Genomic DNA, 27,629 nt, shown 5'->3' on the forward strand with positions numbered 1-27,629 from the left:
TCCGGAAATTACGGTACCTTTTTTTCCGTTGGGCCCGACGCCCTCATCAGTAAGATTTTGTCAAGAGTGAAACGTTGACAGGGTTTTTTCCAAGAGAAATGGGCCGCTTCTTATTTGTTGGTGGAGGTGAATAAGAAACCTGTATGCTCGGTGTGGATTCGCAAGTTCTGGGGGCGCTATGAGACCCGCCAAAAAAATACAACTTTTTTTATAATTTACGTGTTCTCCTTGACACTAAAACAAAGGAAAAATTTGGACTTAGTGTTGTTCTCGGTAATTTCGCTATGATTTTACTGGACCCGCCCCCTTGATCGAGTGACACAAAGGTATGAACAGGGAGGAACAGGCACAAATAATGCTAACGGTTACATGCTAACAGCTGACGTCACATTCATAAGAGAAAAAAAGAACGTAAACAATGTCAGGGTACCGCGTACGTTATGGTAGTAGTCGTAGTAGTAGTCGTTTCGGTGCTGATTACATTTGGAAACTGCAGACATAACTAGGCCAGGCTGAAGTGAACGAATCAAAAAAATAGAGTAGAAATGACAGCGGTAATTATTTGGATTAAACGCAGCGGGGTGTAAATTTGAATTCATTCCCTTTCGCCTTTCGCTGCGGCTCCATTTGTCAGACTTGTTGGAAAGAAGTTTCCAGCCCGCTAATACATTTAGGAACCCATTAAATATATAAGTTATGTTTGTCGGGGCGTTTTATTTTGCCGCTGCGTCGTAACCTTTGCAAACCTGTCGGCTGTTAATGTTGTTATTTGTATCGTGTATATATTTGTATATATCTATCTATATATACATATATAGATAGATATATACAGGAGTGTCTCAGAAAAGTAGTATATGGTGATAAAGTTCTTTATCTTCTGCAATGCAATTACAAAAACAAAAATGTCATACATTCTGGATTCATTACAAATCAACTGAAATATTGCAAGCCTTGTATTATTTTAATATTGCTGATTATGGTTTACATCTTAAGAAAACGCGAAAAATCCTATCTCAAAATATCAAATATCATGATTTTTTTTTTTAAATTTAATAATTGAATTCAATTCTAATTTTAATTGAATTTTTTTACATTTTTTTCATCTAATTTTCGGAGACAGTCCTGTATATTTACGCCGCATTGTTTTCTTCAGATCTGAGCTTTGGAGCTCCGAAAGCCCATATAGATCTTTGCTTTTTTTTTTTTCTTTTTTTTATTATTATTATTCTGCTCTGTACCTGAAGTGGTCTTTCCATCTTTTTTTTTTTTTTTTTTTGTTTTTTTTTGTTTTTCACGCTCTCTCTCTCTGATTCATCTCAAACAGCAGGTACGCAGAGATTAGCAGGGAAAACGTCTGATTCAAATTATCCTGCGCTGCCCACCGGGGCCACTGATTGTACCAATCTGCATGCAAATTGTCATGTTTACCACGCCGAGGGAATAGCAAAGCGCAACGGCTCCTCTGTTAATCATTAGCCCGGCTTTTGTTCCTCCCCGAAAAACGGATATCAACTCCCGCCGTCGGGCTCAAATTCACACACGACCCGTTCGTAGCCGAACCCGAAAGAGACAAAGTCACGGCCGCCGTCGCGTCGCTCGCTCCTCCTTCCAGAAGGTCCTTCGTCCCGCCTCCATCTCTCTTCCTTAATAGCTCCCCGGACGTCTACTTACTTGTCTACAATCCCATTTAATGAATTCATCTCGCTATCTCGCGGGTGCCATGTATTATTGTTCTCGGCAGTTGTCCGCGCAATTATGATAATGCGTGTCCTGGTTGGACTACTCACGCGCCATTATGGCTGCCTGTTACCGTGATGGACGACGGAGTCGGTGTAAGTAGGTGAGCGCGGTCGGTCCCGTCTCGGCCGCCAGGTTTTTTTTTTTTCGCCGGGATGTGATGTCAGACCCCCCCCCCCCGCCGCCGCCGCCGCCGCCGCCCGTCCCACCCGCGACCCTCCCCGCGGCAGGCCTGATGAATAGACGTGTCCTTTCGCGTCGTACAGATGTTTTTTTTTTTTTTTTTTTTTTTTTTTTTTCTCCGTCAGGGAAGATAGAGAGTCGGCCCGCCGCGTGCACGCCGTGCACATCGTGCACATCGTCATGCACGTACCCCACCGCCCTCCGCCAGAGCATACGGCTCATTTTAACCCTTCTTTCCATTTTGCATTTCCCGAAAATGTGAAAATAAAAAAAAAAGGCACCTGTTACAGGAAGGTTAAGGGGTCACCGCAGCCAGCTGAAGGCCCATACACACACACACACACACACACACACACAGAAAGACCGGTTTGCATCCTGCAGCTACTTTACGGTGCATTTCTTGGTGAAAACAACGCCGATCTCAGGCAGATCCTCCGATCCGCACCGGACCCGGCCCTCGATTTTCCCCCTCCACGTCTCCTCGTGCTCTCCTAATAAGCTCTCTCTTCTTTGTAAACTACTTGTAAATTGTCTAAGTTTTTATTTAATGAGGATTAAATAAATAAATAAACAAATAAACAGAAAAACAGGCCCAGAAAACAGCCCTTTGAAATATTACAGATCCTTCCCAGCAGCACTAGCCAATTACCTGTTTGTGAGGGAAAAGAGACAAATGAGGACAAATAGTTATCATTTGCTCTTTTAGGACAAAAAAAAAAAAAAAAAACACACACAAAACAAACCAAAAAAAAAAAAAACGTAATTCCCTTTTGAAAGCTGACAAACAAACAGGGGCTGAAAATTAAAAATTAAAAATAAAACCTTTTTTTTTTTTTTATGTGTTATTATTCACGGGTTACGGCTGCCGAGTGTTTTTGATATGAAATGAGAATGATTTCAATATTTGCTAGAAAAAGAAAAAAAAAAAAACGGATGTTCGCAAGGAAATATTCCTATTGTTTGGTCACCGTGGTGATCACACTTAGATCGAACATCAAAACATATATTTATAGTTTTATCCATTAATTTTATTCATTCCTGCGCAGAGCGACAGCTATCCAGACACTGACATGTCCTGTATCCTCCATGATTCTACCCTGAGGCTGTTTCTCCTGCTGAAAATAATCTCCATATTTAATTCAATCTTTAATTTTTCCCTCTTGTGCTACGAAGCGGCCTTTATTCCGCACCGCCGGGCGGTGAGAAACTCTGCTGGACGTCTCGGACCGCTCGCCGACGCTCGGTGACCTTCACGCAGAAAGAAAGCCCAAAAAAAAAAAAAATCGATATTCGTCCAATTTTCATTTTGTAATTTATATCACGCCGCGCTGTTTTGGCTCGCCGTGAAAGCACACACACACACACACACACACACACACACAGATAAGCTGAGCAGCGGTTGTCCTTCTGCATGAAGGTAGCGCCGTAACTGAGCGGCGGTGGAAGGCGAGGACACCCGAGCCGTGCCCTTGTGCTTCCCGGTCACGGCCATTTCTTGGTGGAGAACCTGATGGCGGCGGCGGGAGTTTGATGTTTTCTACAAAAAAGACGGGTTAAGATCTTCTCCGAGGCTTCTCACTTCCGACCCGACAAGAAGAACCCACAATCCACTCCAACGCTTTATGTGCAGCGCGTACTTTATTTCCTTTTTTAAGCCAAGAAGAACTTTTTTTTTTCCAAAATTTCTCCATGTCCTACCTGCATCTGCATTGCTTCCTGGATGCTGAATGGATGAGTGAATGTTTTGATGTGTTTTTACCGGCGAATGGTTGCATATCTCTATTAAATGTATAAACAAGAGGATGAATGGTTGCATGTCTTTATATGATGTATGGGAGTGAGCGAACACTCACATTTGTAAACAATACAGTATACGCTTGTTTTTCGCGGGGGTTACGTTCCAAAAAGAACCCGTGATTGGCAAAATCTGTGAAGTTGAAACCTTTATTTTTTTTTTACAATTATTATACAATTAAATACTCTATTATATATTAAAAAGAAAGATCAAACCATTTTACAGGCTCAATTGTTTGTTTCACAAATAAAAGTACTGTACTTTTGAAACTTTTTTTTCAACAAATAACTTCTGCACTGTACTGTCAAATAATAATTTTAATCATCAATGTGAACAGAAGGCTTCAAATTGCGGAGATTAGCACCGCCCACCGCGACCCGAGTTATTGGATTAAACGGGAGAAAATTAAAAATGATTATGAAAAAAATTGCGGACAGTTGCAACCCTTTTTTGCATTTTTATTAAAACTTATCGCTTCTGTCGTCCTTATGTGTTTTTTCTTCCTTCTTCATGGAACGAACGGAAGATTCATTCATTCCGTAATTCCGACCTACAGCCGCATAGCTTTTACCTTCCCTTAGCATGTCCAGAAGTTTAACTTTATCTGCGATAGATAGCATCTTCCGCTGCCTTTTGGTCCCTGCAAGGTGCTTTTGTTGCTCCAGAGTGTTTTGTCAAGATTATGGGTTTTAGAGAAACTCGAAATCGGAGGAGAATTTACACGTACGTCATGTAAATTTGGCGAGCTGTTTTACGTACCTGTACATATTAAACTGCAACGTTATTGACGCACAGGTGGAGAAGAAGCGGAGTGACTTTTTAACCAATCAGAATGCAGAACACAATGCACAATGCAAATCCGTGAAGTAGCGAAACCGTGAAGAGTAAACCGCGTTATAGCCAAGGATCACTGCAAGAGGATGAATGGTTGCATGTCTCTATATGATGTAAGGGAGTGAGTGAACAGTCACATTTATAAATAATATATGAATGAGAGGGTGAATAGTCATATATGTCTATATAAAACGAGCGATTGAATGGTTGTTTGTCTAAATGACACAAATGAATGCATATCTTTATATATGTCTTTGTTGAATGAGTGAATGAGGGGGTGAATAGTTTTATGTGTCTATATGACATGTGAGTGAGTGATTGATGCATGTAATGTATAAATGAGAGGGTGAATGGTTGCACGTCTATATAATGTGTGAATGAGAGTTCGAATGGTTTTGTGTCTGAAAGGTGAATCGTCTCTATAAGACGTATGACTGACTGAGTGAACGGGTGCATGTCTCTATATAAATCTATTGAATGAGAGGGTGAATAGTTTTACGTGTCTATTATGCATGTGAATTAGAGGGTGAATGGGTGCACATCTATATGATGTTTTTTACACATTTTTATAAAATGTAGGAATGAAAGGGTGAATGCTCATATCTCTATATGCCATGTGGATGAGGGAGTGAATGGTCACATGTCTAAATGACGTAAATTAATGAATGACTGAATGCTTGCATGTTTCTATATAACATGTGAGTGAGAGGGTGAATGGTCCTACGTGTCTATATGTCGCCTCGTGATTGGTCGGTGAACCCGGCCTCCCGCCCGTTGCCAGCCAACATGGTCCGACCAGAACCAACGCATGAACAAATGAAGCTACCGTGCTAACTAACCGCCGCGCGCCTCTAGTGCTGAGGTAGCTGTGCCGCACAAGAAGTTGAGTGATTCGAACGACTTCCGCGGCAAACAAAATAAATTTAAAAAAAAGGGAAAAAAAAAAAAGAAAAAACAAGTGTTATAGCGTTAGCGCTTTGTTTCAAACACAGGATACAACACACTAGCTTTCAACTATAACTGGAACATCTTCAAGTTTCTCCCCGTGTGTGTGTGTGTGTGTGTGTGTGTGTGTGTGTGTTTACATACATGGATCCTTCAATAACACAAGCAATCTGCTGAAAATAAACTCCAAACGAGTGGCGGCCATAAAGCCCCGATTCCTAATCACGGAGTGTGTCATACAGCTAACAGTCATGATGGCCTGTTGCTATGGCGACACGCACAACTAAGCGTGAGCGTCATGTCACGTCGGCCTCCTCGGCGAACCCGCCTGACGCCCGACGGCGTTTATTTTGTTGTTTTTTTTTTTTTTTCTTACTCTTTCTTTTCTTTAGTTTACTCCGCTAGCCGGGCCTCCGTTGCTGCGTGGGCGCCTCCGAAGTGACAGACGTGCTCAGCGGAGCGGCGAACGGCTGTCAAATTAAAAACCCACCTCCGATTGTCTCTCGTCGCTCCGCCGCCATGGAAGCCTTTGTGCTTTCGCCGTTTGCCTGTCGGTAAAAACCGAGCTCGCCGGCCCCTCGCCCTCATCGGGAAGAGGCTAAACTTGCATAGCGATTTAGCTTAACTCACAATTAATGGCTGGTAATGTTTTGTAGTTTTGGACTCTGATATATGGACCTGTTCTTGTCTTAGACGGCCCTCTAGGACCTCGCGGCCTGGTGGAAGCCACGGAGATGTGCACCCAGGAATGCCTGGTCCTGGGACACTCGGACAATTGCTGGATGCCCCCGACGTTGGGTTCGTACCAGCAGCAGAAGTCTCCGGTGTCCGGCTTCGGATCTCAGAGGGAATGGGGTCCAAAGGAGAAACTGCTCAATGGGCACACTCTGACCAGAGGCTGGAAAAACGAGAGCGGGCAGTCGGAGCACTTCGGCGACAAGAAGCAGTTCGGCAGCGGGGAGGGACACTTCACCGGCGGCGGGATGGCCGACATCCCGCTGATGAGCTTGAAGTCCTGCCAGCCGACGTCCTGCACGGACGGCCCGAAGGACCAGCAGCTATAAGGTGGACCTTATCCCGCGTCCCGTCACGGGGAAACGGACCCGCCGCGTAACCCGAGCTCTTACCGCATCGCTGTTTTCTTTCTTTGCAACATCTCCCGTCCCCTTGAGTTTCGCTTCTGCAGTGGGAAAGCCACACGGACCGCGTAGTCGACAGAACTTCTAGCGCTAACGCCAACTTTGTTGAAGCCCCCCGAGGGAAAGACTTGTTCTCTCGGCGGATACCCGGATCCCCCTCCCTCTAACATTTCGCCCCCGAACCATCCGAGCTCCTTCTCTTGTGTGGTTTTGGAGGAACGGCGCGTGTCGTACGGTGAAAACATACTGAAAAAGATGTTTTAAAAAGAAGAAGAAACTACCGTGGCTGACCAATATATACTTGTGGTGTGGTTGTGACGAGTTCTTTTTTATTTTATTTTTATTTTCATTTTTTTTTTTTTTTTTTTTTTATCAGTTTGGTTCTCCCTGGACTATATTAATCGACGCAATCAAAGGAAACGAGATGCATTGGACAAGTGTTGTTCTTAAAAAAAAAAAACAAACAAACAGAAAAAAAAACATTGTCGGTGGACGCTTGTTTATCCCGTCATCGTCTCCGTGTTTGTAAATAAGGCTAAATAACCACTGTCACGTACCCGTATAACCACAGCGAGTAGGGCGGTTTATCGGTCGTCGTAGTAACGGCCTGCCGACCGGGAATCGGGGAGTAGCTAGGACGAGGAAACCTTAGACCAAATTCTGTAATCGCTCCCCCCTTCGGGAGCGCCGGCTCCTTCTTCCCGTTCTCGATATATTAAGTGTTCCCCATGTCTCATTACTCCCCCCCCCGAAAAAAAAAAAAAAACTAAAATGAAATAAAATAAACTACATGCAAAACTTTTTTTTTTTTTTCCAAAAAAAGAATAAGAAAATTGAAAAAAATTGAAAAACATTTTTTTTTTGTATGAAGGATGTCAGTGCTCAACATGTGCATTAAGAAAAGGATCAGCTCTGATCGCTCCTGCTCTATAAACAGATTTTGACAGTACGATTAAATAGCAATATATTTGTAAATGGCTAAATGTTTTATCTAATGTCGATCTTACTACTGTAAAGACTTTTACTCCAATTGTGATTCCCGATGAGTACAATCCTGCAGAAGTAGTTTCCATCTATCCACGCGTGTACTATAATATATATATATTATTTCCACACAGATGATTTCTTTCCCCTTTGTTCCACTGCTGCGAAAAACACACAGGTTATTATAACACTTTAAATCACTGTGCCTTCATGACGTTACAAGTGGATACTAAAACGCCCGTTTTCAGAACGACCAGAACGAGGTGGCGGGGGATGACTTCTCATTCCTTTTGTTTCTTTCCGTCCGACAGTCGAATGCCTTTGAGCGTCGAGTTCTGCGCAAATCCGGTAACGCCGGCGAAAAAATACAGACGGGGCGACCGTGTGAAGGCCAAAACACACCTGGCGGCAAACAGCGCCCCCTTTTGCCCGCGGAGGGAGTCAAAAAAAACCCGTTTTGCACCTTTGCGGATGAAGTCGTACGCCGACGACACGCTAGTAACACACCCATTACATTACATTACATTGCATTTTGCAGACGCTTTTATCCAAAGCGACTTACAATAGAGGACATAGCGACTGCAAATACACTTGCAAATACACGATGCACAGGAAATATACAGAACAGTGTATATCCAAGTCAGCTGCTTCTAGAAACTTCCGTGTACGCTCCCAGTATGCTACGCTAGCCGTCGCGCGCGTCAAACTGTTTATTTACGATTGATTCCAGCTTTGTTTTCTCCGCCGTCTTCATCTCCAGACCCATTTTTTAGTCCGTTTCGTTCTCTTTTTCTACCCCGAGGCCTCTTACGTAATCGCCCCCCGTCGTCCACCGTCCTAACCAAAGATGCCGCCGCGCTGACGTCGGCTCTCCGGCAGAGCTGACGGGAGAAAAAAAAAAAAAAAAAAAAAAAAAAAGAGGGAAAAAGAAATAGCAACGCATCTTTTCCACGGCGTCCGCGATGGAAAATAGGGCATGTGCACCCCCGGCGCGTCGATAGCGTCGGCGCACGTTTGTAAATAGAACACAACAAGGGGCGGCTCTTTTTAACACGCGCGGCACGCCGCCGGTGTGTTTTGGCCTTACAGACCGTCTGTCATTCCACCGTCTGAGAAGAGTTATTTCTCTTGTTGTTGTTGTTGTTGTTGTTTGTTTTTTTTTACCGTTTGGTTTCTTTCTTTCTCCACAGCATGGACGGCAACTCACACACGGAACAGCATGCTTAAAGATGTAGCCTCTTGGGAAATTAACTCATCCTCGTCCCATCTTATTTCGATGGAGTAGGAAATTGATTTGTGCATTAAATATTTGGTTTGTAAAGCACTTTTCATGTTTATGTCACGATATAAAGCAGTTCAGTGGGATGGAGTGATTTGCTAATTGCAGTATGTATGTATGTATGTATGTACGTATGTCAGTCGTGAGGGTGTTCGGCATCACCAATATTCAAACATTTAATCCTTGTTACTACTCTACAGGTATTCAGCTACCGCAATAAATGTTTTAATTATGTGTATGCTTAACCTGTGTACGGTATGATCATCTCAGAGGTTCAATTTGCTCCGAGTAAAAAAAAATGTTTCACCTACGTGGTACTTTTACCCTGCTTCGACAGTTTAAGTCACTGGCTTCGCACGTTAGCGCGTTTACGCTAATTAGCACCGTGTAGCCAAAGCGGAAAGAGATCCGTTTGATGTTACATCCGTGAATATGCCACGTTATTAGTGCCCGGTCCCTGACGAAGGTGTTAAGTTACTAATGATAATTCTAATTTTATTTCTTCTTTCCCCCTCCCGGTTTTCTGCTTGACGCCGGTGCCGTTGACTTGACGCGTACCGTCAACCCGAGAGCCTTTGCGACGTCGATTTATTAGCATCCTGCTAACACGGGCATAGCCCCGCACTCCGATAATCACGACTTATTTACAGGAAATGCAAACAAGAATTTATTCTTCCCGCACAGTAGCGAAGTAATGCAAGCCCCGCTGATGCGGTTCCATCGCCGCCGCCACCGAAAAGGTCAGCCTCGACAGCAATCACCTCGCCGCGGCCTGAGCCGAGCTTAATCTTCATCCTCAGAAGGACGGCGGCGTCCCGGTGACGTCGACCTCGCTCTCCACGCGTCAGTCGAGATTGACGTGCCGGAGGTTTTATCGGCGTGGGTGAGTTTCCTCCACCCCGCTTTACTTTTCCCGACGTGTTTTAATTTTCTAAGGCCGGCGCGAGTGATCCCTATTCAAATTAGCGAAGCTAGCTCCCAACGCTCGGCCCCCGAGGCTAACTATCGGTCCCTTATTACGAGGCTAATTAGGAAGTAGCATTGCTATCCTGCTTTCCAAAAGCGCCGATGCGTATTCGAGGTTTGACGTCGCCTCAGATGTCTGGAGAGAGCGCTCTTCATCGGACTTCACTGCGCCGGGGATCTTTGACTCGACTCTTTCCCGTTTGATGTGACGATAATACGGCCACCGCTTCGCGCCCGTCAAACCCCGTCCGGCCAACAAAAAGATTTGCGCGGCCGGCTAATTAGCCTTCAGGAGCCCGGCACAACAAGTGAGGTAATTATATTTCCTTTATTGTCGAAACCCCCCAACCCCATCCCTCCCTCACTGTAACCTTATTTGATATATTTATCAGCCGTCGCCCAATGGACCTTCTTAAATTCTTATTTGCTATGCTAGCTATCGACTCGGGCAAGAATAGTTTCTGAGAAGCTTCAAAGCTAATTGCCTTGGAAGTGTGAGGGGAAAGTAAATTAGTGTCACACCACGACCGAGGAAAAAAAAAAAGGTTCCCAATCGCATTTTCCCTTTATATGGCTTTGAGTATATTTCCCAGACAGGAAAGCCACCGTGCACAAAGTGGAACGGAGTGAATGTTCAGCGGGGGAATCAGTCACAGGGAAGGCGTGCACTTCAGTCAGGGGAAGAGACGGCTCTCCACAAAGACGGCAAATAAAAAAGAAAATAATTCAAAAAAAAAAGGCCGGGTCTCGCTGTCTCCAGAGCCCTAACTCTTGAGATAATAAGAGCACAAATGAATGTGACGCCGCCTTGCAACCTTCGGCGGGCTGCATTCGGCGAGGAAGGTGGGGGGCGGGTTGTATCAGCGACCCGGGTCACATGACCGGACACCCGCGGCCAGGTGAGGCCGCCCGGAGCCAGGAAGTGATTATTGCAGTTATGAGGAAGCCCAGATGCGAGGTCTGAAGATGAAGAATCTGCGACCGGAGGGACTTCCCACACAGTGAAAGAGACGGGAGACGGAAGTGAAGCCACGTCCGTTCATTCATTCATAATATATAACGTTTGCCACGCCATCGGGGTCGCGGGGGGGTCAGGAGGCCGTTTCGGCTGTAGACACCCAACATTCACCCTCTCATTCACAAATCAGATAGACAGCCGTTCTTTCACATGTCAGATAGACGCAAACAACATTCACCCATTCATTCACACAGCACATAGAAAAACATTTCATTCACAAATCAGATACAGCCATTTATTCATCCTCTCATTCACACCTCACATAGAGACAAACAGCATTCACCCTCACGTTCACGAATCGGATCGAAAGAGCCGTTCGTCCTCGCATTGCAGGTCAGCATTCACCCATTCATTCACATTTCCTATAGAAACGAACCATATTCACCCTCTCATTCATTCAAATCCACACATGATACAGACCACGAGCATCAGATCCTGTCACTCATCACTCACAGGTTCCAAGAGACAAACAACGTTCACCCGTTCAGTCGGACAACAGGTAGAAAAAACATCAACTCTTTCATTCACAAAGCAAATACAGACAGTTATTCACCCTTTCATTCACACCTCACACAGACAAACAACATTCACCCTCTCGCTCACTCTAATCCAACCGTTCATTCACACAACATATAAAAAAAATCACAAATCAGCTCTAGATTGCGATTCCTCCTCATTCACGCATCAACAGGAACCAACAACATTCACCCTCTCATTCACCAATCAAATCGAGACAGACATTCACCCTCTCATTCACAGGTCCTAACTCATTCAAGCCAATAGAAACAAACATTCACCCTCTCATTGACCAATCAGAGACAGACATTCATCCCGTCATTCAGATGTACGATGGAGACGAACAACATTCACCCTCTCATTGGCATGTAAATCAGATACAAACAACGCATTCGCAGGTTTTTACAGACATGCAACATTCACCCTGTCATTCACACGTCAATCTTCACCTGGACCACAGGATGTTCCTGGACTGTCTGAGGAACCCGGAGAACCGAGAGGAACGCCCGCAGACGCGTGGACGACTTCTCGGCGGTGGATTTACATTTATTTATTGAGAGTTTTTTCTTATTTGCATCATGGTTATCTTTGTTATTATTCCACACCAAGTCTGCAGATGCAAAATTAGATGTTTCCACGGGAACGCCTTGCCCTTTGCAACACACGGTCGCGCGGAGGCGCAAACGCCGGTGCCAAAGTGGAACGCGGACTCGCGGTAATTTACCGTGCATGTGACAATATCTTGTTGGGAGCTGACAGCACAACCTTTACAAATGTCCGAGCGCAGGCGCGTTAACCCCCCCCTCATCCCGCTCTCCCCCCGACCCCGTCGACATTATTAGAGAGAAAGCTACGGTCCCTGCGTCCTGTCGGGATGGCTGGACTTAATGTTCCCCCGCAAAATAAACAGCGGAGCGCTGTATGGAGGTGGAGTGCCCTCCGGAGAACGTGGGGTGAAAAAGCGCGGAACGGGAGAAAAAATAAATAAACAAACAAAAGCGGCGCCGTTAAAACATGCACGGCGGCCATATTGTGACCTTCTCCCCAAGAGTTATTGAATTCCCAGAGGTTCCCGGGTCTCCGCTTTGTCCGAGAACAGGCTTCAAACCTTTATGGGAGAAAGGTAGTTAGCGCTAGGCTAGCCTCCAATATGCTAACGGATTTGTTTTTTTTTTTCGACAATTGTCTTCTCCTGAATCACGGGCTCTCTCATTGGCCGGTTCTTAGGGGGCGTGGCCAGAGTTGCTGCAGCACCTCGCCGGCGCCCACTGTTTTTTTTTTTTTTTTTGTATTTTTTATGAATATTGTTTCTTTTTCTGTGTCCTTCTCTGTTTCTTTTTACCGGTCGGTCGTGGCGGAAGGCCGCCCCGCCGTCCTTCCAAGGTTTTCGTCTATTTTTCTGATCCAGAGCCGTGTTATTATGAGCTGTCATGAACCATTTCTGCTCACTTCCATCCAAATTTATTTATTTATTCAGGCATTCATCCACTTGTTTAGTTAGTTTCAACATATTTTTTGGGGGGGGGTCTTGTTTTTGTTTTTGTCTGTTTTCAGATATTGAGCAGCTCATTTGCTGCCCTCCTTCAGGCGGGATAACGAGGCCCTCACACACACACACACACACACATACACACACACCACCTCTGAGGATTTCATCCGATCGCTCTCTGTATTTTGTCTGGTTTCCGTTCTCCCCCTATGTTTGTTGCTAGATGATGATGTCGTTGCGTTGGCTTCTCACCTAGACGGCGTGGAACCCCGGAAGTTTCCACGTCAGCTTCCGTCGACGTGCAAGGTAGGTTTCTGAACCCCACTGTTGTGACGTCGTGAGTCAGAAGTTTCCTGGTTTTTACCCAGTCTGGCCTCATTCCTGACTGCAAATGTTGAAGAAATTAAGATTCGGGCATCTCGTGGAGAACCGATTCCCCGCTGCTCCACCTCTCCGCTCACAGGAGGCAGGCATGTGTGTGTGTGTGTGTGTGTGTGTGTGTGTGTGTGTGTGTGTGTGCCGTACAGGAGTTTGGACGTGACCTGAACGCATCGGTGCAGGGAGCGAATTGTTTTCTTTACTGTAACCGGAGCAACCGAAGCCCCAGACTCTCCTGTCTATTTTTCTTTTCCAACTGAGACATTTCTGCAGTCATTCTTGTGCTTCTCCGACGTCTCCTGAATGGATGAGAAATGTCTCCGGCAGCTGACGTGTTTATTTCTCCCCGGTCGTGTGATAAACCCAGTCGGGCGCTCAAGTTTTGCAGCACATGTGTGAAAGAGGCTTCAGACAGGTCTCCAGGCAATTTTATTTTATTTGTTTATTTATTTTTTTATCCAACAGTCTGAAATCCTTAAGTCCTGCACCGCCGCAAATGCTGCGCTGCTATTCAGAATCCAAAATGTCAGTCGTCCGCCCTCCACCGATGGCCCGGAGCCCCTGTGGACGCAAACAAACCGGGATTACATCGGCAGCGGAACCAGTATCCATGGGAACCAGGGACCACAGGAGTCCTTCAGATGGTAAGGGCCCGTACAGCACTTCAACTGCTGTTTTATAGTTATAATAAAATCATATACAAATACAGCAACAACAAAAACATTATTATTATTATTATTATTATTATTATTATTATTATTGTTGTTGCTGTTTTTATTTATTCATTTACATTATTTATTTACGTTATTTAATTAGATTAGTTTTTATTGCTAATTATATCTGTTTTTAATTGAATCATAGATTGTCAAGCGTCAATAATAATGATTATTATTGGTAGTATTTATTAGTTAAGATTATTATTATTATTATAATAATGGTTATTATTATTGTTGTTGTTGTTGTTTTGTGTTATTTAATAGGATTTGTTGTTATTGTTAATTATATCTGTTTTAAAAAGAATCATAGATTGTCAAGCGTCGATAATAAAGATTATTATCGGCACTATTTATTAGTTAAGATTATTATTATTAGTAGATGTGGTAGAAGTATTGTTATTTTGAATTAAAATTTTAAATAGTACATTTGATAATGTTGTAAATGTAAAATTTTCAATAGAATTATAAGAACTGTCAAGCGTCAATATTAATGTGTACAACAACAACAATAATAATAATAATAATAATGGTTCATTTAATTTTTTCTTATTTCTAATAATAATAATAATAATAATATAAAACAGCAAAAAAACAGCAACTCTTATTGTTATTATTACTATTATTATTATTATTATTGTTGTTGTTATTATTGTTATGGTTGTTGTTATTACTATCAATTAATTCATCTATTTTTTACTCCGATCCTTTTTCCTTTGCCCATATGGCACGATGAGAGAACCATTCTCACATACAGGAAGTGTTAGGTGGAGTGATTATCTCCGACGGCGCTCCACGCGACGGAGCTTATCCGGAGTCTTCTGGCGTCCTCTGTACGTCCTGCTCCTGTTTAAAGGAGTTTAAAAGAGGCGGTCCGTTAAAGGTCAGCCGTTGGAGCGGGTTGAGCGATGGAGGGCTTCTCAGAGACTTCAGTCGCACGAGTCCTGAAAACTCACCATCCCTTGATTGCACGAGTGGAATTTCCCACATTCGGCGACGGCGGGGAAATGTAAGCTGGACGATAGCAAAGACGCCAACTAATGCTGCACAACCTCAAAGAAAATATCACGTTTAACTTTTCCGGTGGCTTTCCCAGCTCCGTTGTCATTACGAGGAGTTGATTAAAATGTTAATCTAATTAATCAATCGAAATTAATCGCATTTCAATTTTTTGACATGAGAAAAAAAAAATCTGTTTATTTGTTTGTTTCTTCATTACGACCATTTCTGCTTCCGTCATCCAGCCGCTGGATTTGTTTCGACGTTATTTTTCTGGACGGCGGTTTATAATTTTCATCAGCCGGATCGATCTACAGCATCTCCTGTAGGCCCCGATCATCCATCACGGGGAGGAGAGTGGTCTCCAGTCCCCCGGTGAGATCCATCTCACCGGGGGATTGCTCGATTTGTCAGGCGTGGACGTGGACGCGAACCCAGACATGTGGCCCAGCGTTGATTGGTGACACTCCGCTCGCTCGTATTAGCGGCGCCGCTATCTTCCACAGCAAAGCTTACAGTGCTGACATGCGTGCTAGCATGGCATGTTAGCATGTAGCTGCAAATTCAAAGCGGAGGCGCATAAAGTCCAAAAAACAGCATTTCTGTCTCGACTTCTATCTGGAAGTTTCTTCAACCTGCATCTCATCCATCATGCTAGCACCTTACGCGTCAGTGTAGCAAATTAAAGTGCGATTAAAATGCATTAATTAAGCATTGTTTTTTTTTTTCCTGTAATAGGTGAATCTAAATTAATATTAGATAACAAGGAGACAGGTCAAAATATTCATATTCACCCCATGTGACTTTTTTAAATGTTGAAAATTATTTAATAAACAAATAAATAAATAAACAAACAAACAAACACACAAATAAATAAAATAAAATAAATAAATAAAATAAGTGAATAAATAAATAAGCAAATAAACAAACACACAAATAAATAAATAAATAAAATAAATAAATAAAATAAGTGAATAAATAAATAAGCAAATAAACAAACACACAAATAAATAAAATAAATAAATAAAACAAGTAAATGAATAAATAAATACATATAAATAAATAAATAAACAAAAAAAAAAAAACGGTAATATTGGCAAGCAAAAAATGACAAAATAAATATGTCCGATCTGTGCGTGCAGATTTTAGACAAAGCAAAAACCCCAAGTCGGAAGCAATTACTCTGACTTGAGCGCTTGTATTGCAGACGGCAGCGCTCCGAGGCATCGATCCACAATTGACACGTTGGACTTCGGTCGGGGTCGGGATTCCAAATCCGACTCGCTTCCTCCAGCAATGAGTCTGTCAGAACCTTCGGGAGCCGAGCTTAGCGGGGCTCCGGCTGGTGAAGAAGCGCTGAGAATACCGGTGGGGAACGACTAACCCGGCGCTGAGATCGTGCCCGGACAAGTTAAACCGTTTTGGGAATCGTCGGCGTCACTTGTCACCATCGGATAAAAAAAAAAAAAAAAATCAAAGAGATGTAGAATCTCCCCGGTAGAGTTCAGGATCCGGCGGGATCTTTGCGACGACACGCCCAAATCTGCCTCGCAACCCCTCGCGACCTCCGAAGTGACGGCACGGATAATTCCTCCCTGCGCCGCTTTTCTCTCAATTTGTCATCCAAAGTCCTTCGGGAGCGTTTCGGCCCGCCGGGGACGATCCGGCACCTCACTGCCGCTCTCATTCACACTGTCGCGCACTAACTCTGTTTTTTTTTTTTTTATTTTTGTTTATTTTATTTTTGTCACGCTGTTTCTCTTTAGTTGTCTTTTTTCACCCTTACTGTACTTTTTTTTTTTTTTTTTCCCAATTCAGTTGTCATTCTGCTGTCTATCTATTGGTGGATGTCTTATTTTTATTTTTATTTTTTTAAAATTTTCTATCGATTTAAATTTTCTAATTGTCTTCTGACTGTCTCTCTATTTATATTTACATTACTATTTATTGGAATTTGTAACTGTTACGCTGCTACGACAAAAGAATTTCCCCTATGAGGATCGATAAAGTTTATCTTATCTTATCTTATCTTATCTTATCTTATCTTATCTTATCTTATACTCGGTCTTTCTCGGATTCAGATAACGAGCACTATGAAGTTATTTTAGAAATAGTTCTTATGGCCGTCCTTAATAATCCCCGCCATTAAGTTACTCAAGGAAACGATACAGTCAAATTACAAATTGTTTATTTTTGATTAAACTGTATCTTTTGGGCAGAATTTCAAATTTAAAGTGATATTTTTTTGGTCGCAAAATCAATAGATGGATATCTCGAAAGGGAAAGTTGACTTTTTAAAGATGATAATAATTCTGTGTGTGTGTGTGTGTGTGTGTGTGTGTGTGTGTGTGTGTGTGTGTGTGTGTGTGTGTGTGTGTGTGTGTGTGTGTGACGGGGGGGGTTCAATCCCTGCACCGGGAGACCTGATGGTGCCAGAAGCCTGATGGCTTCATTTTTTTTTCTCCACCCTCTTTGAAATGTGGGCCCGCCACTCTCACACACACACACACACACACACACACACACACACACACACACACATCCGTACGCATGGCTCCCTCCTAAAAAACACCAATCAAGCAGCAAAGACCCTGCCAATATTCCCCCCAGATGAGACCTGAGCTGTGAGGAGGGCGCCAGGATGAAAGCGATGGAGCTGAAGAAAGGGGCTTGTTGATTAACCTTTGCGGTCCGAGGTAAATCTGTACACGCCGGTGTATGTGTGTGTGTGTGCGTGTGTGTGTGTGTGTGTGTGTGTGTGTTATCTGTCCACCCCGCTGCTCTCAGAGGGATCCTTGTCAGCACTGGCTGTCTTTCAATCCCGCGTGAAGGGGCAGGTTGTATCTGGGTCCGTCCGCGGTGGCTTTTTAATGACCGCCCTCCTCGGGGCGCCTGAAGGCGTCGCCCTCGGTGACGGAGCAAAGTGCAAGAAAAAAGTGCGTTCAAAGGGGGCGGAGCCACTCGCCCGCTCCGAAACACTTAGCAGTAACCTCCACCGAGCTCTGCAACTATTTGGATAATTTCATAATTATAATGGAATGGAGATGAATCCCGATTGTTCAGTTTGACTCGCTTCCCCGATACAGAATGCAACTCAGACCTGTAATTTGGGAAATAAAAAATACGTCCAACCCATCATGGAGACGCCTCAGGCGCCGCTCCTTCTCTCTCTCGACCCCGAGGATGATCAAAATCAGATTCTTGATTTCGACAGAGAAATAAAATGCACCGACTTCAGAGTGGTTTAAAATTCTCTCCAACATTTCATGGTGGATGGTGAGGATCCTGACCGGAACAGAAAACCCCCAAAAATATGGTGGACTTGATTCATTCAGTCATTCCTTTGGTTCTTTCAGACTCAGCATGGTTGCAGGAGGGCTGGAAGATTTCCCAATATCTGGACAATATCTGGATAAGATTTAACCAAACTTTTTTTTTTATTTTTTTTATTTTATTTCATTTCATTTTATTTTATTTTATTTTATTTTATTTTATTTTATTTTATTTTATTTTATTTTATTTTATTTTATTTTTCATCCATCCATCCATCTTCTTCTTCTTTTCCGGGGGCATGGTAAACCCTGGACTGGTCGCCAGTCAATCAAACTTTTATTTTATTTCATTTCATTTCATTTTTTCATTTCAGTCTTTTTCTTTATTTTCTTTTCATTTTTCTTTCATCCATTGGACCGGGAACTTTTAATGATTTTATTTATTTATTCTATTTTATTTATTTTGTTTTTGATTTAGTCTTTTTTTTTTATTTTAATTTTTGTTTAATCCATTGAACCGGGAACTTTGTGTGTTTTTCTTTTCATTTTTGTTTAGTCCATTGAATTGGAAATGTTTGATTATTTTATTTTATTTTATTTTATTTTATTTTATTTTATTTTATTTTATTTTATTTTGTTTTATGTTTTTTTATTTTATTTTACTTTATTTTATTTCATTTTTCATTTTTTTAATTTTCTTTTCAATTTCATCTTTGTTTTTTTTTTCTTTTCATTTTTGTTTAGTCCACTGAATTGGAAACGTTTGATTATTTTATTTTATTTTATTTTATTTCATTTTATTTTATATTATGTTTTTTATTTTATTTTACTTTATTTTATTTCATTTTTTAAATTTTCTTTTCAATTTCATCTCTGTTTTTTTTTTCTTTTCATGTTTGTTTAGTCCATTGAATTGGAAACGTTTGATTTTTTTATTTTATTTTATTTTATTTTATTTTATGTTTTTTTTATTTTATTTTACTTTATTTTATTTCTTTTTTTTTTTTTTTCAATTTCATCTTTGTTATTTTTTCTTTTCATTTTTGTTCAGTCCATTGAACCAGGAACTTTTAATTATTTTATTTTATTCTATTTTTATTTTTCCAATGTAGTTTATGTTTTTTTTTTTTCTTTTCAATCCTTATTTTTCAGCAGTTTGCTGGAAACCTCATCCCTCCGATCGGCCGATTCGATCGGAATCGACGCCGGTCGGCTGAAATCAAATGGAAAAAATCAACATAAAATCAATACATTTCAAATCCGGCCGGCGGGAATCACTGCGATTAAGGTCCAAGACGGCGCCGTTCGTTATCGTAACCTTATCCGATACCGACGGCGCCTTTTACCCCATGTTGCACCGGAGGGGGTTCACTGCAGTCCGGAGGTGCTTCAGGAGCGCCGAGGTCTCGGAGGGGGAACCCTCAGATCCTCGCTTTCCCACCCGGATGATCTCATCCACCTCGTCCTGCTTATCCTCTCAGCCTCACTGTCTCTTGCTGCTCCGCCTATTTTTTTTAAATTATTTTTCTTTATTTATTTATGACTCCGGTTTTCACCCCCGCCTTGCCTGTAAGTCGGCCTCCCCCGGCCGCAGCGGGGCGATGCATATTTGCTCTAATCAGCAAACCAGACCATCATCTTCAATCGGCGCAGCTGCAGCTCAACCCTGGCGCCTCATCCTCTTATTGCCGGATTATTCTCTTCCAAGTTTGGTATTTTGATGTCAGCCCGCTCGCTGGGGAAATGTTCTGAATTTACTCCTCCGACGTTTGAGAAAGTTTCTAACATTTTTTTCTTCTTCTTCTTCTTCTTCTTCTTCTTTCTTTTTTTTTTTTTCTGCCTCGGGGATTCGCATCCCTCGCCCCATCAGAGGGCGGCGCATGATCTCTAATACCTAACCCAGCCCTTGTAATTATTCAAAGTAGAAAAGAAATTACCAGCGGCGCGGGGGGTTCGGGGCGTGTTGGCGCTTCCTCCTCTCAGCTGGAAGGTTCCTGGTCGGATTCCGACAGGGAGGTCTTTCTCTGCGTGTTCTCTTTGCCAAAACACATTCATGGAAACCCGAAGCGGTGAATGGGAGGGTGAACGTTTGTTTATTCAAGGGTTTTTATTGCTGGGAGAATGGAAAGAAATGTAAAAATAAATTTGCTTTTTCTTTTTTTTTCTTTGGCCTTTTTTTCCTCGGAGTCGCCACAGTCGATCAACCTTCTCCATCCGACCCTCTGGATATCGTCCATCCATCTTCTCTTTGGTCTTCCAGGGGTCGGGAACCTTTTTGACTGGGAGAGCCATAAAAGCCAAATCTTCTTCTTCTTCTTCTTCTTCTTTCGGCTTTTCCCGTCAGGGGTCGCCACAGCGAGTCAACTTTCTCCATCTGACCCTATTCTCTGGATCCTCCTCTCTCACATCAACTACCTTCATATCCTCTCTCACTACGTCCATAAATCTTCTCTTTGGTCTTCCTCGAGACCTCCTGCCTGGCAGCTCCAATTCCAGCATCCGTCTACCAATATATTCTCTATCCCTCCTCTGTCCATCACCCAACCATCTCAGTCTGGCTTCTCTGACCTTCTCTCCAAAACATCGAACATGTGCTGTTCCTCTGATAGACTCCTTCCTGATCCTCTCCATCCTGGTCACTCCCAAAGAGAACCTCAACATCTTCATCTCTTTGACCTCCAGCTCTGCTTCTTGTCTTTCGGTCCATGTCAGTGTTTGTAGATCATCTCACCAGCGTTTCCTCCACCTTTCCTCTCACTGTCTTCTATCTCCACCCATTCCAACCTGCTTGAACCCGTTTATTTTCCACCCCCTCCTACGCTCTGGCCTGTCGACCCTGAAATCCTGAATAAGAAAAAGATAAAAATGCAACCAGAATGAAACTCTGTACCTGCAGGTCAAATATATCAGGTGAAAGTGGGGCTTCTTCTGCATCTGGTGGGGACGATGTCTCTCAGAAAGATCCTCCGTGCAGCTTTGCAACCCGGTGGAGATCCTTCTGCAGCTGCCATGCCTGATAATGATCCACCTCCAGGATCTGTGGAGCTGTGAGACGTCATTCATTCATTTATTTTCATGCCATTATATTGTTTCTTTTTTAAATAATCGCACCTGTGAACATAGCGGCGATCCATAACTGAAGACAAAAGCTTTCAAAAGGAGTCACGAAAAAGGACAGGAAAAAAAATACAGCTAGGTTAATAGTTTATGGAGGTGTGTGTGTGTGTGTCTATGTGTGTGTGTGTGTGTGTGTGTGAGAGATCAGATAGCACCCAGGGTCACCAGCGAGGATCCGGGATGGGCAAGGCCAGCAGTGCTGTGTTATATTAAAGTGACTTATAGAAACAGTATATTAGATTTACGTGCGGACCGTTATTCCCTTTCCCCTCACATTTCTCTCCGCCGCCTCAGGTTGACCCCCCCCACCCCTCCCTCCCCCCTCTCGGGCCCCCAGGGGTCCTCCGCCCGTCACGTGCACGTGTGCACGCGTGCACGCTTGGTCCTCAGGTGTAATATAGCATTATCCGAGAGGAGCCAGGTATGAATTGCGGTTGTCATCGAAGGCAGCGTCCTTCTTTCAAAGGTCGCAAGGATTTTATTATTTACCGGTTAAAGGGATTTTGAAGAGAAGGTTCCAGAGTGTTTAAAAAAAAAATCTATAAGAATGAGTTGATTAATTAGTTAATAAATTAAATAATAAAAAAAAAAAAACCCATACAAGAATAAAAGGTATTTCAAAACAATACGAATGACAATAATAATACGTTCTAAAATTTGCTGTTAAAAAAAAAAAAAAGAATAAATAAATACAACAAAATAAAATAAAATAAAATAAAATAAAATAAAATAAAATAAAATAAAATAAAATAAATAAAATACATCTTTTACAATGTGATCATAATTCATACGACCTTTTGCATCATGAAAAGAAAGAAATACACTGCGGAGAAAATAATCCGCATTGAACTTGATAATATGTAAGTGTGCGTGTTTGCAAACTGTCCCCATTATTGTGAAGAAATGACGTAAATGTAAATATAGCCGTGTCCTCTAGGGCTAACATACATATGCATTACCTCAGTGTTCTTCGACGCGCATTGATAATAAGCAAGTGTTCTTGAGGTCGCTGAGAATAAACGGACTAAAATATGTATTTATACTTTGCATCGATCTGCAAGGGACGTGTGAAAACCTCCATGTAAAGGTTAACCTTGGGCGGGGAAAGGTGGGCAAAGGGCCCCGGTCGCCCCGGTGGAGTTTTTCAGCTTCTTCCTCATCGAGCGGATCGATATTTCGACGCCCGCTCATCCTTGACACAACTTTGATTGAATTCTTAAATAAAATAAATGAATACGATCTCCGAGGGCTCACCTGCGTCAGGTGAGTGTGACGGCACCGGCGATAACTCAGTAGAGAGTTTTTCATTTTTAAATAAAGTCAAAGTAGTTTTCACTCAGACAAGCGGGATGGTAAAAGTACGAGGAGTACAAATAGGGAAAAAAATCCAGGTTGTTGCATTTGGTACCTTGAAACTTCGGCAGGTAATGAGGTGCCTCAGGTGATGATGGGGTGGCTGTGACAATATGCACGCAGGTAATCTGTGTGTGTGTGTGTGTGTGTGTGTGTGTGTGTGAGTGTGTGTGTCAGCATCCTGCCCGACAGAAGAGGGGGTCGGCGACCTTTAACACCCAAAGAGCCATTTGGACCCGGTTTCCATGGAAAAGAAAACACTGGGAGCCGCAAATAATTTTTGGACATCTAAAATAAAGGTACTGCTGTATATATTGCTTTTTATTACCTTTACACTTTGTATAAACAAGTGTGTAGTGTGTTGCTTATGAAATCCACAAAGTGCTACAGAGAAAATTAAATTTCATTTATGGAATGAACACATTTTGAACATTTTGGGCTTTCAGAGCGTGTAGCGGAGTCTTGACCTGTATTTTACAAATAAATTGGGAAAAAAATCACTGTGTCGGTAAACAATAAAAAAATAAATATTTGGAAAATATCTTCATAAATATTTATTTTACCTGGTTAATGGGACCTCTGCTCCTGAACTTCTGCACACAGCATCTGCAAATCGTGACTTTACTGGCTGGCAGGTATACCAGCTTCCACAAGTGTGACGTTTATTATATAATATATAATATATAATATAATTTTATTTTAATATTTCAAGATCACAATAATCTTCCAACTTAGAACTAAAATTAAAAAAAGAACTAACACAAATAAAATACACTTCAATCAAATATAATAACACACAGGAATGAAAATACCCTGATTTAGTAGGTAAATGAGTCAAGATAGAGGACGTTCTTTAAAGAATGGGAAACATTTATAGCATTTAAACTGCTCCAAAAAATAAAGGGAACACTAAAATAACCCACCATTGATGTGAATGAATTAAATATTCTTATTAAATGCTTTGTTCCTTTCATAGTTGAATGTGCTGACACGAAATCACACCAAAATGATCAATGGAAATCAAATGTATGAACCCATGGAGGCCTGGATTTGGAGTCGAAGTCGCAAAAACACTTCAGGCTGATCCAACTTGGATATAATGACCTTAAAACAAGTCAAAATGAATCAGTGTCGCTTCCTAAGTGGACACTTTGATTTCACACAAGTGTGATTGACTTGGAGTTACATTGAGTTGTTTAAGTGTTTATTTTTTTGAGCAGTATATTATTTACCAATTCTACAACACTCCAGTGACATGCAGTCAAGTGAGGCAGAGGAGGCTCTGCCTCACCTGTCAAAATGAAAAAAAAAAACAAACAATAACATAAGATAAATATTAACATTTTTCCCCTACTCTGATTCATAATTGTATTTTCTGTTGTATTTTCAAGCATTCTTTTAAATGTTCTCAATACAAATCGCTGAATTTGCTGATCAAATCCAGCAGGGCTCACCTCTGAACCTCGCAGTCCCTCACAAGCTGTATGTCCCCTACAGAATATTTATAGAAAGATTTATTATATGATGATTTACACCACCACCTTCTTCAAGCTGTGCAATGTCTTTAGCTTACGGGTGAGATGCAATTTTTCTCACTGATAGAAAAACGAAACGTAGAGAAAATTCATGAGGTGAGGCAGACAATTCTGTGCCTCACCTGAAGGGGGTGCATATGAGCTAGCAGGTGCTCGTGACTGCTTTCCCTCTAAAAGAAGTGTAGGATAAAATAAAAAAGATAAATGAAACAAGACAAAGAGAAGTTTACAACAAAGAAACAAAGCTTTTGGTTCACACAGAAATAAAGACAAGACCACCAATTGTTTTCAATGTTATAAAAAAGTGAGATGAGACTAGCGGAAATAAGAAACTCATTTGAGAATATTGTTCTGAGGGAAGCTTGTCCTTCTTCTGACCTGCGTTCTTGCTTCTACCTCAGGTTCCACCTCCAGTCGTCGCCTCCCTGGACGCTCCTCTCCAAAAGTCCAGTGCATCTACATTCCCCTCATGGCCGGTAAGCTCCGTCATCCCTCCGCCGACGACCTATGGGCCCAAAAAAAAAAAAAAAAACACAAATCCTGAAAGCGCCGACCTGTGCGAACCCGGCTGCCGCTCAGTCTTTGAGGCGAAGCGGCCAAAATATCCAAGAGAGGAAACTCCCTGTCAGAACGGACACTTTGACAAATTAAGAACGCGGATAAGGCCGACACCGTTGACTGTTAGCGGCAGCCGCCACGACTTCCTGTCATGCATAAACCCAGCTAAAGGATGTGTGTGTCAGTCGTCAGTGTGTGGAAAATGATCTCCGCAAACATTGTGTCCGGAGTGTCTAAATCCTGGTCTTCAAAAGCGCTGAGCTAGCAACAACTTACCCAAAAGATGATACCATTAAAAAAAAAAAAAAAGAAGGCAGGCTCAGATGCATTCAATGCAATCGTAAAATCCATTCCTGTGTGTTATGGCACCCTGTCTCTTTTCACGATGCCATCCAAGATATGGCGTCTAGCCTGACGATGGAGGTTTTACTGTGAAGTCGATCGCCACAGGTGTGTAAACCAGCGGTGTGGCGGCCACTTAGCAAACATCTGTGAAGGAATAAATCGATAATAAATCAAAAAAAATGTCTGCAAAGCTCGGTGACCTGCAGACTCTGAGTCTGACCGGCTAGCGTACCTTCATGCTAAGCTCACGTCAGTGGATCAGAGCTTTTGTAACACACTCTTGAAAATCGCATTTTTAACGCGGGAAGACGGTTTCATGCATTTCAGCTAAAGGTGTCCAGATACTTCGGGGAATGCAGATTAAGATTTCCCGTTGAAAGTGCCCCGAAAGTCGAGATCACCCCGCAAAACCACCGGTTACACACATGTCTGTTCGGGAATTAGAGTTTCAATTTGAAACATTTTTAACAAACAATGCACTCAATATGCAAGTTATGCAAGCAGCATGAAAGAAATGAAAAAAAGAAGGAAAATAATAAAAAGAAGTTGATTGTAATTGAGAATAATTGATATTTAAAATTTTTTATTTTTTTTTATTTATTTTTTTTTTTCCCAAGATGTGCGATCCAGTTCACTGTGTTCCTCCTTGTGGTTCGTCTTAATTGAAAGCAGAATTTAATTTCTCTCCATCTCGTGACTTTTGACCGAGCCGCAATGGAATTAAGTCGTAAGTTCACTGTCTTTTTTTTTTTTTTTTTTTCCGGATTATTACACTTAACACAAGGTTCTTTGAACACCTTCAAGACGGCAAAGAGATAAGACGTTTCCATTAAAAAAAAAAAAAAAAAAAAAAAAAAAAAAATCACAAGCCCGCAATTACACACACACACACACACACACACACACTCACATTACCGGGAATGAGCGGCTCAGTCACTCACACCCGATTAAAAACGGACATTGGAATTTGAGTGACCTCCGCGGTGACACTGGTTTCCGGCGTGGCTGAATTAAAACACGGCCTGTACGCACGGCGCGCTGAAGCAAGGTGAAATTGCCCATTTCTTCGAAATCGCCATCATGATTTATTTCATTTATCCTTGTAACATATATCAGCACGATGAGTGTTCCTGCGTGCATGTGTGTGTGTGTGTGTGTGTGTGTGTGTGTGTGTGTGTGTGTTGGATGACTCTTTATGCGTCCTTGTGATTGACAGGTGTGAGTGGTTCTTCTCCCTGCAGACCTTCATGAAGGTTAAAGTGAGAAGTAGATGAACGATTGGATGGATGAATAATTAGTTATCATCATCATCAGCGCTGCAATATTTATTTATCATTTCTGTTGTTGATCTATAAAATGATGATCTATTAAAATGATGAGGATTAAAGTTAGGTTTCTATCTTACATGATACATGATATTACATACAATTAATTGAATGATATAAAATCAGGTTTTTTTTCTATGTGTTGTTTATGATATGACATGACAGGACATATCATGAATTGTATTATATTATATTATATTATATTATATATGATTTGGTATGATATATGATATGTATGATATTATAGTATATTATATTATATTATAGTTTATTATATTATAGAATATAATGTTTATATTTTTGATATGATATGATATTATATGATAATATATTATATGATATTTTTTTTAATATGAGACAACATTATATCATACTTTTTGATCTGATATTATATTATATTATATTATATTATATTATATTATATTATATTATATCATATTACATTATGTTATATTATATTATATTATATTATACAAGATGTGGTATAATATATATTATATTTTTTGAAATTATATAATATGATAGTATATATTACATTGAATGTTAGGATATATTACCTTATATATTACATTATATTATATTATATTATATTATATCATATTATATTATATTATATTATATTATATTATATTATATTATATTATATTATATTGTATTTTTTGATATGATATGATATGATATGACATGATATGATATGATATGATATCAGAGTTCAATAAAGAGCTTTATTTAATTTGCACCTTTTCTCTGCGCCGCTTCCCCTGGTGTCACAGTTGCTTTACCCTTATTTAGATATACTCATCAATACTCACCCCCCCTTTGAAAGTACTTTCGCACTTTCAGTCTGGAAAGACATAATCTCCAAGGGGAACCAATAAGCATAAGCCATTTTTCCGTGCAGCATCAGCATCATCGTCTTAATTGTATGCAGGGAACATAAAGGGCTTTTCTTGACCTTGTGCTTGCTTTGTAATCTCCTTTGTGGAAATCACACTCTCACTTTATGAATATATTGTAATTAGGCATATGTATTCCAACAGGCACTAAGATATAGTTTCTGCCTAATCTCTCATTTATATGCAAAGGAGCAGCAGTTAAAGAGCTTAGACTTTCTTCCGTCTTACTGATTCCTTTTTGCCCTAATCAAGT

The 27,629-nt window shown here is 41.5% G+C and overlaps 1 protein-coding gene across 3 annotated transcripts in view; it reads left to right on the top strand.

The window, feature by feature from the left end:
* pcdh9 (protocadherin 9) overlaps window positions 1–8,982 on the top strand; it is a 233,046-nt gene extending 224,064 nt beyond the window's left edge. For 2 of the 3 annotated variants that reach the window (XM_086144361.1, XM_086144360.1), the window contains one exon: window positions 6,188–8,982. In XM_086144361.1, coding sequence (XP_086000487.1) covers window positions 6,188–6,558 — 371 coding nt within the window. In that variant the 3' untranslated portion in view covers window positions 6,559–8,982. The remainder of the gene's footprint in view (window positions 1–6,187) is intronic. The other variant, XM_086144359.1, reaches the window with a different exon arrangement.
* The last annotated feature ends 18,647 nt before the right edge of the window (window positions 8,983–27,629 follow it).

This window comes from Fistularia commersonii, chromosome 3 (assembly GCF_037954325.1).
Source record: "Fistularia commersonii isolate RoL2024-O1a breed Wild chromosome 3, RoL_Fcom_v1.0, whole genome shotgun sequence".
NCBI lineage: Eukaryota > Metazoa > Chordata > Actinopteri > Syngnathiformes > Fistulariidae > Fistularia > Fistularia commersonii.